This window comes from Lontra canadensis, unplaced genomic scaffold (genome assembly GCF_010015895.1).
Source record: "Lontra canadensis isolate GAN:19392208 unplaced genomic scaffold, GSC_riverotter_1.0 scaffold7, whole genome shotgun sequence".
Classification (NCBI taxonomy): Eukaryota; Metazoa; Chordata; class Mammalia; order Carnivora; family Mustelidae; genus Lontra; species Lontra canadensis.
Genome location: NW_022631001.1, coordinates 6,967,354 through 6,982,621, shown reverse-complemented (window position 1 = coordinate 6,982,621; position 15,268 = coordinate 6,967,354). Strand labels below are relative to the sequence as shown.

Sequence of the window (15,268 nt, the reverse complement as noted above, 5' to 3'; positions counted from 1 at the left end):
GCGCAGGGGTCGCGGGAGCGGCTGCCTCTCGCGCTTCCGGACGCGGGCGAGGCGGCGAGCGGCGCGCGCAGCCGGGAACCCGTATTGGGCGAGCGCGCGGGGGCGGGCCGGCGGCGGACGAGCGAGCGCGAGAGCTCCTGCGCCCGGGCGCACGGCGGGAGTCGCGGCGGGAGTCGCGGCGGCGGTGCTGTGGCTCGCTGGGAGCCAGGAGCACCGACACACAAAGGCTGGGGGCGCCGAGAGGAGATGTGTGAGCAACCGGGGACCCGGGAAAGGGAAAGCGAAAGCCGCGGCAGCGGCAGGTGACGGCGAAGGCGCGGTACCCGGGCCTGCCTTCCAGGGCCTGTCGGCCTGACCCCGGCGCGCCGCAGCCATGGCTATCGCCCACCTGGCCACCGAGTACGTGTTCTCGGACTTCTTGCTGAAGGAGCCCTCAGAGCCCAAGTTCAAGGGGCTGCGGCTGGAGCTGGCCGTGGATAAGATGGTCACGTGCATCGCTGTGGGTCTGCCCTTGCTGCTCATCTCGCTGGCCTTCGCGCAGGAAATCTCGATCGGTAAGGCCGGTGCGGGAGGGGCGGGGTGGGGCCGGCCGGCGCGAGCGGGCGTTATCCGAGGAGCCCAGGCCTGGTGGGAAGAGATTTTATTGCGCGCCCCTGGAAGCCCTCTCCGGCTGCGATGGGCGTGAACGTTGGGAAGAAAGGGAGCCCCAGCTTTATGTGTATTCTTTGCCCACGTGGTTCATTTTATACCCCTGTGGATCCTGTTTGCATCCCTACTGCTCAGTTCTTCTGCCTGCTTCCCCACTGATCCTCAGTGTGGCTTAGCGTTCATGTCCGGCTCTTAGGACCAGCGCCCTTGCCGTCAGATTTGTCGAAAACAACGGTCTCCTATTCCCTTCCCTCTCACCCCTGCATTTGTGTAATTACCTCAAAATTTGGAGCAGAGAAGTTCCTGAGTGGCTGAATGGAGGATGTGAAGAAAAGTACTCCATGAAATGTGTGTTCTCCCTTCATTACCTCACTTTGAGTTGATACTGCTTGAGACTTCAGCTCTGCGGGGTCATGAGTGCTGGGAAATGACTGCACCTGGCAGGTATTAGAGGGATAATACCAGAATCCTCCACCCGGACGGCATTGTTACGAATGTGGGATGAACAAGTCCCCATCATGTAGACTATCGTTTACTTATAATGACACTTCCGAGGTGCGAAAGTGTTTGGGGCAGGATCACGTGGCTAATAAGACCGGTCTTTCTCATCAGCTGTTCCGACTTACAACACAGGAGAGGATGCTTTTGAGTCAACCGGACAGCTATAGCCTGTTCAGTACGAGAGAAGAGAGGTGGGTGGCAGTGGACCTTGGGGAAAGCTTCTATGAGAAGTTGTGCTGGTCCTGAGCCCCGGAGCATGGGTGGGATTTGGATAAGCAAAGGTCGCTAAGATTTTGAGATTTCACAGAATGTTACCTGTTCCTGGAAGGAGAGAGACGGTGACTGTCCCTGCTGAGGCAGGAGAGTTAGTCACCATTCTTGGGATAAGAGCATGAATATGGGTCCAGTCTGTTAGAACAGAGGAGTACAGACTTGATGATTTTCAGAGTGCGAAGTTATTGTTTGAGCAGAGGATGGACCTGTTGAAAGCAGGGCTTAATAAACCTGATGGTAACATATAGGGTCTAGGGTCAAGGAGGGAAGTGGAACTAGGGAGGCCAGATGCCAGATGATGGGGCATTAAATGAGGTCTTATGCATACGTGGGGGCCAAGATTTGAAGGGGAAGGATGGGAAAGGATGATTTCTAAGAGATCAAGGAACAATAAGTGGCCCTTGGGTACCTAGTTTTTAATAGGTCAAGAAGGGTAGATATTGACCAGAGTTGTTTGAAAGTCTGCAGACCTGAGTGACTGGAAAATGGTGGTGCCTGCAGAGGGGAGAAGCAGAGGGAGAAGAAGAGAGACTCTCCAGCCGACTCCCCGCTGAGTGCGGAACCTGACGCAGGGCTCCATCTCATGACCCTGAGATCACCACCCGAGCTGAAATCAAGAGCCTGAGGCCTGAGCCACCCAAGTGCCCTGAGAATGGTGGTATTTTTATGGGACTTCTTAAGTTGCAGAAGGAATTGGTTAGAAACGGCTTATGGTGAGCTTGATTTTGTGATCTACAGCACTAAATTGTTCGACTTGGCAGGAAGTTGCCAAATTCCTTGTGGAAAACAAGTGGTCGGGGTTTTTTTTTGGTCTTTGGGCAGGCAGAGTCATGCAGTTTCTCCTTCCGCCTTCCAGCTGGCAAGGAGTTGGGACTTCTGGTAGAAAGGAAAACCACCAAGTAGCTGGGGTCCTGGAGATAGTCTCTCCTTCTGCAAATGTTCTTTGAAGACCAGCTGTGGGCTGGAGCCTGTGCTAGGCACTGAGGGCCCAAGAGCAAATGAGGCATGGTCCCCATCATGGACAGGCAGTGGTCCTGGGCCTCTGATGCCAGGAGGAGGGAGTTGGTTACCTTCTGTGTTCAAGCTTAACGTCCGCCCTCATAGTAGGGGCATTCCGGAGGCAGAAGCCCTTTCAACATGTTCAAGTTGATGGGCTGCCAGAGGGGCGTTCGGTTGGGATTGGGAGTCGGTTTATCCAGCAGCAATCTGAGCTTGTGCTAGGTGCAGAGCACTGCTGTGTGTTGAGTGGGACACGAGAGGAGGTCCAGGCATGGTCTTCTTCCCGCCCTGCAAGAGTTTACCCCCCATCTGGGGGCTGGGACAAACGTGCTGACTGGTGATGTCCAGCAGCAGGTGGTTCAGTGACAAGACAGTGTCAGGCTCTGAGCGCCCAGCCGCTGAGGGTTGGCGGGAACTTGGGTGATGCTGTGGAGCAGACTCCCCTTATTCTCACGGGCTTCCGCAGGGAGGGCAGGCACGGGGGATCCCAGCTGCACTGGGGAACACCTATTAGGTGGAGTGCTTATTAGATAGTGCCAGAAAGAGAGCAGGGAGGAGAAGAGAGGTACATAAATTCATGCATGGAGTCATGTCAGGCAGCATTGAACTTTGTGCAGTGTCAGCTCTTGGGTGAAAGCAAGAACAAGCAGCGTGATTAAGGAGAACAGTAACAACAAAGAGAGAGGGGAGAGATTCAGTGGAGCTGTCCCCCACCACTTCAGTCAGGAGCGCTGGCCCCGAGCACGTGTGAGACAGGCCTGCACACTTAAAACCCGGCTTCCTCCTCCCTCATGAGAAGTCCTCCCCATCTTGCTGGTGCCTCGAATATTCTTCCCAGGTTGCACTTTGCACGTTGCATTATAACTTGTTTACGTGGCTCCCTTGCTTATGAGTTACTCCGTATTCTGTTGCTCCCTAGAAGCTGGAGTCTTGCACGGCACGTGGAAGCCCTTCTATAAGGCTTGTCGAGTGAACGAGAGGTGGTAGGTTTTGGCATCATCGACGTTTGTTGAGCCTGGTGTGCATGATGGCTGTTCTTGGCAGTGGACGTCAGACCCTTATAGGACAGAGAACCTGCCCCTTGGAAGATGGTTGAACAGAAAAGATGGTCATAACCTCCTCTTGCAGGACTCGTGGCATCTGGGCAGTGTCAGAGGTATGCACTGGGCAGTGTCAGAGGGTGTGCACTGGGCAGTGTCAGAGGGTGCCATGGAAAGCAGAGGGAGGGGTGGCTTCTGACTCAGGGTAACAGTCACGAGCAGGGCAAGAGTTCGAAGGGAACTCTGAAGAAGGGTTCCAGATATATGGTGCAGTGCGAGCCGAAGCAGCAAGGCATGGGATGCCATGTGGCTGTGGGGCTTTAGGAGCAGGCATGGTCACGTGGGGAAAGGAAAAAGGGGGAGTCAGGTCAGTGCAGAGGTGCTGCTAGGGAAGAGGGTGCAGTAAATCTCACTGCTTTCCCGCTGCTGTGGGTGTGTGTATACAAAATGTGAAAATCACCTTTAGTGGCTACAGATACCAATTTTCCTCTCTTCCTCTGACATTGATATCCTGGTATACATCAGAATGTGTTGATTGTGATATGATATCCTCTTAAGCCTAAAATAACTTTTTGTTTTCCAGTTTCTGAAAACTAAACTTTCCATGAACTAGGAGTCTATAAAATAAGATCCAAGTCGTAAATGGGTGACAATTTTTCCTTTAAGGAAACATTTTCTTTTAAAGAAAGAGTTCTACCAAATCTGAAAATTTGCACAGACTTTTTGGAATTAAAAAAGTACACGTGTACAGAAGCAGAGTGTGGAAGATTGGAGAGAGACCTCACGATAAAACCGACTGGGGTTTATATTAAAGGCTTCTCCTTGGTCTTGGGCCCATTTTCTCACTAGTTCAGCCCACTGGGCTTCTCTCAGAAAAGAGGGACAGACCCTGCCCAGGCCACAGAGACTCACAGGTGGGGCAGTGAAGGACTGTTATTTAGGCCCTCCTGGGTGCTGGCATGGGGGGATGGGGGGCTGCAGGCAGAGCCCATGGCACAGAGATTTTGCCCCCCACTCCCCCTTGCAGCAGCAGATATGGCCTGGCGTGGTGGGCACTGGTGTGGGGCTGCCAGCACTGGGGAGGATTGCTGCGGGGGTGGGGAGCAAAAGGGGCTCTGCCTTGCTGTCTGCCAGCAGGTTGTGGGTCATCGTAGAAATGATGAGGTGTAGAAGACCAGAGAGGGTGTGGTGCCTGCAGTCAAGTTCAAAGCAACTCTGGTAGCCTTTGCAGCAGCCTGGGGCTGGGACTGCTTGTTGATCCTGACTGCCCTGCGATGGGGAGAATTACAAGCAGAAACATTCTGGAAGGAGTCACTAAGGAGACTTTTCTAAGCCCTGAGTTGTTGCTGGGAGCGTTTGGAAGGCTTTTGGAGCAATAGCTCCTGACCGTTGAAATGATGTAAGAATTAAAATATGGTCTGGTCTGGTGAGGCCTGATACTTCTGCTCAGCTCGCCTCAAACACTCCAGCCCCAGTTCCCCAGTGGGCAACTTGGGTATGGAGAAAAAAACAAGCCAATTTTGCATTAGCTGGTACACACCAGAAGTTTTGGTGTCCTCATGACTGGACTGGCAAGACTGGGATGGGAGCCAGAGAAGGGGGAACTCACTCTCTGTTTTACCAGCCCTCCCTTTTGCTCACCCCTCACCTTGCCTCATGTCTTGTCCACAACAAGTGCTCAATAAAAATATAGCAAAGGAAATGCTGGAGCTCATTAAGGACTCTCTGGAGTTGTCCCCTGGACTGTGGCTGGGCTCAGAGGGAGCAGGGGCGATGCGGGCAAGGGGAAGCATGGAAGACGGGAAGCCAGGTTCAGATGCTAAGGTTGCCAGGTCCCACCCAGTGCCTGGAATTCACCAGCTAGAGGCAGGGGTTCCTGGTATGGAGAGGGACACTTCCCAGTCGCTGGGCTACCCATGTCATTTAAGAACACAAGTCATGTCCAGTCATGGATTCCTTCCTGACATCTCCTCCCAATAATAGCATTCTCGGATACCAGTCATCATGGGAGGGAGCCAAGCTGCCCCACTTGACTTACAAGGGTAGGTTATATTCCAAGTACCTCAGATTCCCTTTTGCAGTTTTTGTGACAAGGAGGGATCTGTGTTTGTAGTGCTGAAGGGCTCTACTATGTAGGGCAGTGACTGTCATTCCCTGCGGCTTGGAGAACACGTGTGTTGCCGGTGTGGGAGGGGGACAAAGTTCTGTGCCATGGAAGGACCCTCATTCAAATATACCTGCCCCCAGGGAGAGGTGAGGAGATAGGTGGGGGGCAACTCTGTTTAGAAAACAAGCATAAATAGGGGCGCCTGGCTGGCTCAGTCGGTGAAGCTCGGTGAAGCTCGGCTCTCGATCTCACGGTTTTGAGTTTGAACCCTGCGTTGGGCTCCACGCTGGGAGTGAAGCCTACTTAAAATACGAACAAACAAAGGAGAATACCAGCATGGGGAGACTGCATGGCCTTTAAGCTCCAAGACTTTAAGCGGATTTATCCAAACTATTGAAGAAACAGAAGCCCTAAGTGTGCTGCCTTTCAACATGAGTGGGATTCATGTTCTCGGAGTCTTTGGCAGGGTCTGCCGTGCCCTTGGCTCAGGACTGTTTAGGGCCTGATGCTGATGGTTTCCTTCCGAGGGACAGCTTTGCTTCTCCGCTGCCCGGACCTGGCATGTCAGGAGGCCCTGGGAGAGGAGAGCCCCTGTCTTCTGCCAGGAGGCTTCTTGCCCGGAGCCATTGTGGCCGGACAGAACGAGCAGTGGCACAGCCGGCAGACCCCTGGGAAAGGGTGTTTCGTGTTGCCCTGGGAGCCTTTGCTCCCTGCAGCCCCCCATCCCCCTGGCAAGCACCCACAGTTCTTGGCTCCACAGTTAGTTTTACAGGGTAGGGGTTAGCCAGTCTCCCTCTCCCTCCCTCCCCTCCCCCTAAGCCAAAGGACAGGTGACAACTGCAGCTGCTTCCAGTCCTCTCAGCTTACAGTCCCCTTGTGTTTCCTGCACTCAGGAGAGGCTACTGAAGGGTACGGTTTTACTGGGTTAATTTTTGTGAGTTTTTGTTTTTTTGTTTTGTTTTGTTTTGTTTTTATCCTGGTATTTTTATTGTACAGATAGTACCTAAATACGTTCTTGTGATAAATGATGCCTGAGCCTCCTTCGTCCTGTGCCGGAGGCAACCACTGTGGATGCTTGGTACAGCCTTAACGTTACCTTTCGCTCGTTAGTATGCCGTGTGTACATGTTCTTTTAGAAAACAAACTGAGTCAAACCTAATGGTTTGCTTTTTCCCACTTGGGGTGTTTTGGAGAGCCATCCATGTTAGGACACGGGCATTACTGGCTGTTTTTCTAACTGAAGTGTGATTAACTTGCAGTGGCGTGTTAGTCTCAGGTGAACACTGTAAGGATTCAGCACTTGCATCCGTTACTCACCCCTTCGCCCGTCCTCTCACCCACCCCACCTCTGGCAGCCACCAGTTTGTCCTCTGTATTTAAGAGTGTCTTCTTTGTTTGTCTCCTTGTGTCTTAGTTTCTTAAACTCCACATATGAATGAGATCGTAGGGTATTTGTCCTTCTCTGACTCCATCCATGTTCTTGAAGAGCGTAGAATGTTCTCGCCATAGTTCATCGAAGCACTCTCTCAGTGAGGCCCATTTAGGTTCTTTCCAGCTTTCTGCGGTTACACACAAGCCTTGTTTGTACATAAGTCTTTGTAAATACTTCCCTCCTCTCAACATTGAAAGGGAAGAAGAGACCAGTATCAGCTTCCAGGATGAAATAATTTTCCAGGATAGTTTCGGATTCCTGAGTTATTATTGGAAGTAAGTACAAAAAAAAAAAAAAAATGCCACCTTGTATGCCTCCACCGCTAATTCCCTCTTGGTGTTACTCTATCAGAAGATCAGGAGACGCACTGCGATATGCTTTCAGTTTTAAGGATGAGCCTCTTCCCAGAAAAAAATTGCAACATTTATTGGACTCAGGTCGTCTCATAACACACTGTAGGGTTCCTTCTAAGCTCTTAACCATAACTTGCAGTTACTGTCTCCCCACCACACTGTAAGTTCATTGAGGGCGGGAACCATCTGTCCTCTGGCTGGTTGACTGCTCTATCCCTAGTTTCCAACATAAAACTTGATACATAGTAGACATTCAACCATGTGTGAATGAGCGGAGGATCAACCATGTGGTAGGACTGGTCCTGAGTGTCAATTATTATATTATCTGCAAGATGGAATTTTATGGATCTTCAAAGAGTTAGTCTTTTAAAAATTGTCAAAAATTGGGGGCACCTGGGTGGCTCAGTAGGTTAAAGCCTCTGCTTTCAGCTCAGGTCATGATCCCAGGGTCCTGGGATCGAGCCTTGCATTGGGCTCTCTGCTCAGTGGGGAGCCTGCTTCCTCCTCTCTCTCTCTCTGCCTGCCTCTCCGCCTACTTGTGATCTCTCTCTCCATGTCAAATAAATAAATAAAATCTTAAAAAAAAATTGTCAAAAAAAATGTCAAAAATATTTGGAAACCCTCTATAGTGTTATCGGAACTGATTAGAATAACAATAATAGAGCAAGGAATATGAATTGAGAGAAGATAAGCAAACATTTAGTAATGATGAGGCCAGTTTTTAAAATAACTAGAACTTGGGGCTCTGGGTGGCTCAGTGGGTTAAGCATCTGCCTTCGCCTCAGGTCGTGATCCAAGGGTCCTAGGATTGAGCACCACATGGGGCTCTCTGTCCAGCGGGGAGCCTGCTTCTCCCTCTCCCTCTGCCTGCTGTTCCCCTTGCTTGTGCACATGCTCTCTTTCTCTCTGTCAAATAAATAAGTAAAATCTTTAAAAAGATAAAGAAAATAAAATAACTAGAACTTACCCAAGCAGCATTTGGTCTGTTTTCTTTTTCTTTTTTTAAATTTTTTTATTTGAGTAGAGTTGACATACAGTGTTATGTTAGTTATGTTAGTTATGATACTGTAATTTGCAATTACAGTATCATTGACTGTATTTCCTGTGTTGTACCTTCTCTTCCCGTGACTTATTCATTCCATAACTGGAACCCTGTCTCCCATTCCCCTTCACCCATTTTGCCACTCCCCCCAACCCCCTTCCCTCTGGCAACAGTTTGTTTTCTGTATTTATAGGTGTGTTTTGCTTTTTATTTGTTTATTCCTTTGTTTTTTAGATTTCAAATCTGAGTGAAGTCATAGGACATTTGTCTTTCTTGGTCCGACTTATTTCACTTAGCATAATACCCGCCAGGTCCATCTATGTTGTCATAAGGGGTAAGAGCTCTTCCTTTCTTATGGCTACATAATATTCCTGTGTGTGTGTGTGTGTGTGTGTGTGTGTGTGCGCACGCGCGCATCTTTATCCATTCATCTATTGGTGAACACATGGGTTGCTTCCATAACTTAACTATTGTAAATGATGCTGCAGTAAACATAGGGGTACATATATCTTTTCAAATTAGTGTTTTTGTTTTCTTTGGACAGACATCCAGTAGTGGAATTATTGGATCATATGACACTTTTATTTTTAGTTTTTGGAGGACCCTCCATACTGTTTCCCATAGCGACAGTGTCAGTTTTACAATGGGGAAAAGACAGGGTCTTCAATAAATGGTGCGGGGAAAACCGGACAGCTATGTGCAAAAGAGTGAAACTGAACCAATTTCTAACACCATCCACAAAAATAAGCTCAAAATGGATTAAAGACCTAAATGGGAGATCTGAAATAATAACAATCCTTGAACAGAACATAGGCAGTGATTTCTTTGACATCAACCATAGCATCATTTTTCTAGGTATGTCTCCTAAGGCAAGGGAAATAAAAGCAAGAATAAACTATTGGGATTACATCAAAATAAGAAGCTTTTGCATAGACAACAAACCATCAACAAAACAAAAAGGCAACGTGCTGAATGGGAGAAGATATTTGCAAATGATATATCTGTTAAGAGGTTAGTATCCAAAATACATGAAGAATTTATACAACTCAACACCCCTCAAAAAGAACAGTCTGATTAAAAATGGGCAGAAGACATGAACCGACATTTCTTCAAAGACATCCATGTGGCCAACAGACACATGAAAACATGCTCAGCACCACTCAGCATTGGGGAAGGGCAAATAAAAACCACAATGAGGCATTACCTTGTACCTGCCACAATGGCTAAAATCAGAGAAACAAAAAAATAAGTTGGTGAGGAGGTGGGAAAAAACCCCTGTGAGTTGACGGGAAGGCGTTCTTTCTGTCTTCGGTTTCAGCGCACCCTGTCCCCTGACTTGAAGAGACCTAGTAAATAGAAGAGCCCTGTTTGATGATTATCCCCTTTCCTGTGTCTCCCCACCCATGCCCCAAGAAAAAAAGAAGAAAGGAAAATGAAACTGGGAGAAAGTCTGTTCTTTCCTAATAGATGGAATTTCCACCATTAGCAAAAAATGAAAGTACATCTTGGAATGTTTGCAGATTCCAAGTTTGGATTAGCAATATCCTTTTAAAAAATCACATAAGCCCCTCTTCTTCTGCCAGTTGCTTCCTTGGATTGCTTTTTGCTCAAACGCCTAACTCAGGCAGTGAGCTGGTCCAGAGTGGAAAGGGGGAGGCAGTTTGGGAGTGTCACGCCCAGTGCGCCCTAGTGGAGCAAGGCAGGCAGTGTGGGGATGGAGGTGGCATGCAGGGTGGGGGGAGGGACCTAGACCAAGCCTGTAGAGTACTGAGGCCAGCCTGGTTCTCTGCAGGGTACAGGTGTATGTTGGGGAAAGGGGTTTTCATTCTCATGTATTTATTCATCTTCTCTAAAGCTTGTGCTCCTTTTTCTCTGAATTTGTGTGTTTTTTTAATCTGATGATAAAGACAGGGCTTAGTGTCGAAAACATGGAAGATACAGAAGAGAAAACAGCAGTAATCTCACCACTAGAGATAGCCACTGTTACAGCTTGGTGTATTTCCCCCTGAGGCTTTTTATATATACATAGCTGACAGCTTCTACTTCTTACAAAAATCAAACACTAAATCAGAGCCATCTTACCATATTCTTTTTTTTTTTTTTAAGATTTATTTAATTTTATTAGAGATAGTGAGAGAGAGCACAAGCAGGTTGGAGGAGAGCAGCCTCGCTGGTGGGCAGGGAGCCCGATGTGGTGCTCGATCCCAGCACCCTGGGATCATGACTGAGCCGAAGGCAGACGCCCAACAGACTGAGCCACGCAGGCATCCCCCGCCCCCAACCTTACCATATTCTTTTTTTTTTTTTTTTTTAAAGATTTTATTTATTTATTTGATAGACAGAGATCAGAAGTAGGCAGAGAGGCAGGCAGAGAGAGAGAGAGGAAGGGAAGCAGGCTCGCTGCTGAGCAGAGAGCCCGATGCGGGGCTCGATCCCAGGACCCTGGGATCATGACCTGAGCCGAAGGCAGAGGCTTAACCCACTGAGCCACCCAGGCGCCCCCCTTACCATATTCTTAAACTTGTTTTTTGTTGTCTACAAAATTGAACATTGAATCTGAGTATCAAAGTGTAGCCCTTTCACAATGTTTTCACTGATATAAATAGCACTGTGGGGAATACACCTGAACAGAACCCTCTTCCCTATGAAGATTTCAGTATTTCAGCAAATCGTGTAAGTCTAATTATGAGGCCGGTGTGCACATTTTCAGGACTCGGGTGTGTCAGGCCACCCTCCAGAAGGATCGTCCCCACCACTTCCACCAGCAGGGAGAGAGCCCATCTCCCTTCTGTCCACGGCAGGTGGTGACTGTCCTTAATAGTTTAGTAGATGGATAAAGGTCCACCATCATTTCAGGTCACATTTGTTCGGTTACGGCGTTGAACGTTTTTCCATATGTACTTTTACCATTTGCATAATTCTCTGAATTGTTCATGTCTTTTGCTTGTCTTTCAAAGGGGTTGTTGGTTTCTCAGTGGATTTTATTAACTAAGAGCTAACATAGTTTCACATACTTGGGGACTGTCCTTTATGGCAGATACCTTCCTTTCCATTTGTCAGTTATGTTTGAATTGTGGCTGTGGTTAGTTTTGATGTGCAGATATTATTTTAAGTTGTCAAAACGGTCCCATCTTTTCATTTTTTAAATTTCTTCAATTCCGTTTTCATTAGACCAGTGTAGCACCTCCTTAGGACAGTTAAACATCCATTTAGTTTCCTTCTGATTATCTTCGATGATTTTAACATTTACCTCTTTAGTCTGCTTTGGTCTTTTGATGGTATAAGTCAAGGCTTTAGCTGATAATGTCTCTATTGTTCTTTACTGAGGTATCTATTACTTACCCATGGGTCTACGGTGGTTTTTTTATTATCAATTCTTACGTGACTTAGCCTGTTTTAGGGCTGTTTGTATTGTTCCAGTGGTCTATTAATTCTCATAAAATACCACACCATTCTGTTACTGCTTTCATCCTGGCTTGTTTCTAGATATAAGGAGATACCTGGGTAAATTAAATAAATAAAATCAGGGAATACTGGAACCATGAGCAAGGAGTCCAAGGCATAGCTCATAGTTGAAGTATCCCACTTGCCTAGCTCAGATTGTTGCAGATAAATTCCTTACAATACAGTGAATATTTAGAGTGCTACTGAATTATAGGAAGATGATCATTACCAGCAGGTCCCTTACTGGGATCCTATTGGGAACTTGTCAGGTTATCCCAACCCCTGGACACATTTCTTTTTGATAGTTACGAGAACCTGTACATTGCTACATTTCGGGGTGTTATTAAGGCTACTTAACCTTCTGTATTTTGATCACTGCTATGACTACTGTCTTTGTGATTACAGGAAGTTGTAATTGATTATGAATGGGTTCTGAGAAGAATTACAGCTTCGAAATTGGTTTGGAAAGAGGTGAATATTCCAGGAGGAAGGATGAATAGGCTGTCTGTTGTCCCAGTGCCTCCACGGACGGGACAGGTTATGGCCAGTGAGACAGGCTGTGGCCTGCTCCAACCAGCCCCAGTCTGTCCCACCACCTGCCGCTGGTATGATAGTGGAGGGAGCTTCCTGCATACAAAATTCTAATTTGCCACATGTCTGTAAGTCTCTGTGTGTGTGTGTCTGTGTTCAAGTTCAGGCAGTAAGAAAAGTAAAGCCCTGCCCTTTTTTGGACACACCTACCCTTGGTCTCTTTCTCAGAGGTAACTACCATGACTGTTTGTTAGTGTTTTAGGCCGCTCTGGGTTCCTGTGGAAAAACAGGATTTTACTTGTATTTTATTATTATTAAATTTTTAACAAAATATTATGCCGTGTATTACTAGCTTGCAATTTGTGCATTTATCTGCAGCGTGTCCTGGAGATCTTTTCGTGTTGATGCATGTAGATCTGCCTCATTCTTTTTAGGCGTGGAGTAATTTTCCACAGTATGACTACGCCCCAGTTCAATTAACCATTCTGTTAGGGGTCAGGTACATTCATTCTGCATTTTCCTACTGTGCGCGGTGGTTCAGGAGCGCCCTTGGACGTGTTTCCTCATGTAAAATGTGTTTCTCTAGATCAGTGGTTCTTGGACTTTTTGGTCTCGCGACCCCTTTACACTTCACACTTGTAAATTCTGTTAAAGATTTCAAAGAACTTTTCTTTGTGGATTGTATCTGTCGGTATTTTTCATGTTGAAAATTAAAACTAAAAAACAATTTAAGGTAAGTCAACATACATATTTTTAAAAACAACTTCAAAGACAAGAACTTTGTAAGTGGCGTTGTTTTTCATTTGTACCAAATCTTCTTACTGACTTAATAGACCACTGACTCTCATATCTGCTTTTTATTCACGTGGTAATATCCCATGTGAGTAGCCTCTAGAAACTCCACTGTATAAGCTCATAAGAGAATGAGAATAAGAAGGCAAATAAGACCTAGTGTTAATTGTGACAATAGGCTTACCATCACAACCTTCCTGGGAGAGTCTCAGGTTCCAGACCGCACTTGGAGACCCGTTGCTCCAGGGTCAAACGGGAGGGTGGAATTGGAAGTCAGAGGATCACAGAGTGGGCATATTCCAAACGTAAAATGTACTTGCAGGCGCTCCCAGAATATCACCTGACGCTCCTACCAGTAATGGAGGGGAGCTGGCCTGCCCCACTGCTTTACTCACGCTTGATGTTTTCAGTTTTCTCTTCGCTATTCTCATTAAAACGGCATCTCACTGTTTTGGTTTGTAGTTCCCTATTTGCACCGAGATTTCACAAGATGTGGTTCTGGGCTCTGGCTGTAACTCTTCGCAGTGTTCTAGGGGCTGCTCATTCTTTCCAGCCTACCTACTCATGCTTTTGGGGGTATTTGATCTTAGGGAGCCCAGAACGTCTCAGCTGGTTATCATTGCCTTATGAAATCTCCCCCATCCCCAGGCTATCTTAACTATTTCTTTGTATGTGTTTTAAGCTGAAAGTTAAAAAAAAAATTTTTTTCCTCTCTTAAGTTTGCTTAAGTTTGGTTAACGAGCAAAACTAGCAAATATCTATTGGGAACTGTAAAGATGTTTTTCCGAAAGCCTTTCTTTTAAATGTTAACATGTGCTGCTCATTCGATGATCACGTGTAAAGTTCTTAGGGTTTCAGAAAGCAGAGAAGTTCTGTTCCCTCATTCGGGGAGGCTCACCTCTCCTTTGACCAGGTTTTCTTTGCAAAACAGAAAATGATGCCTGTTAAGTGAGAGAGTATGTGGAAGGAGGCCAGCTTCCAGTTTCGTACGTGCTGGTTGGCACCGCAGGTGGGATACATTAGGCTTCTGCAGTCTGGAGGTGTTTTGCAACGTCGTCGTGTTGAGCCATCAACCAGCACAGCTGAGATGAGAGGCCTCCTGCTTAGGCGCTCCTGAGGCGGGCCTGGGAGGCTCAGCCCCAGAGGAGTGGCTCACGAGGCTCCTGTCCCTCCCTCCGTGTCCTTTAGAGGAAGGAGAATGTGATGATGTTGAAATCCTTCTTCACAGCAAGGCATCCTTCCTTTTCAGTCTCCCTAAGCCTTTATGCTTTCGGTTTCCTTAGTCGCACACAGTGAATTCCCGAGCGGGAAGCTGGTGCCATGTGAAGAGGGGAAGGAACGCTAGGAAGCAAGGAGCCCCTGTGCGGAGCACGTGTGCCCGGAGGGCATCTGGCCGAGACCCAGTGTCAGCCTTGCAACGGGAGGACGGTGGACTTAAAATTAGTTACCAGATGCCCTCCAGGCCCCTCCTGACTTGGGCGGTGTGGGTCATGCCCCATCTTAAGGTTGTGACTCTTTCGCATCTCTAGCCCCCAGGAAGTCGCGTTCTCATCCTTCTGGTGCTGTCGGGCCAGTCCAGTGCACCAGGAGCTCTGGCTGAAGAAGGTGGGGCAGCTTGAGGCCGGGCCTGGGGGTAGGGGGATGGCTTCCCAGGGACTGCCGCCTGCTGCTGGCTGTGAAAAGTGTTCTGGAACCGGTACCCTGGGAGTGGGGGGAGCCTCAGCCAGTGGGGGCCAATGGGGATGGCTTTAGGCCTGAGTTGTCCTTCAGCCTGTGTGAAGCCTCTTGGGGAAAAGCGGACGTGGTTTCTCGGGGGAAGAGGATAGGGTCCGGGTTCCTGGGGCCTGTGGAAGGAGGGGGAAGAGTGAGGGTGCACATGTGAGAGGTGGGTAGCAGCCCGGTCATCGCGTGCCTGCGGCGTTTGGATGGTCAAGTTCATCCAGAACATTCTTAGCGGTCAGAGGCCTTTTAGGTCTACTCGATGTAATCTGGGAGGCATTTTAAAACCTCACCCCAGGTGCACCGTGAGAATGGCCTGGCCTCACGGAGACGCTAGTCAGGGGCGGCTGCAGGGAACTTGGGGGAACCGATGGTCTCTGTGGCCCT

At 48.1% G+C, this 15,268-nt stretch overlaps 1 protein-coding gene across 1 annotated transcript in view; it reads left to right on the top strand.

Annotated features, from left to right (window-relative positions):
• Nucleotides 1–247: 247 nt before the first annotated feature.
• The window catches only part of PANX1 (pannexin 1), a 41,151-nt gene continuing 26,130 nt past the window's right edge, over nt 248–15,268 (top strand). Inside the window, exon 1 of the mRNA XM_032852792.1 lies at nt 248–554. Within this exon, the coding sequence (XP_032708683.1) occupies nt 374–554 (181 nt within the window). The 5' untranslated portion in view covers nt 248–373. The remainder of the gene's footprint in view (nt 555–15,268) is intronic.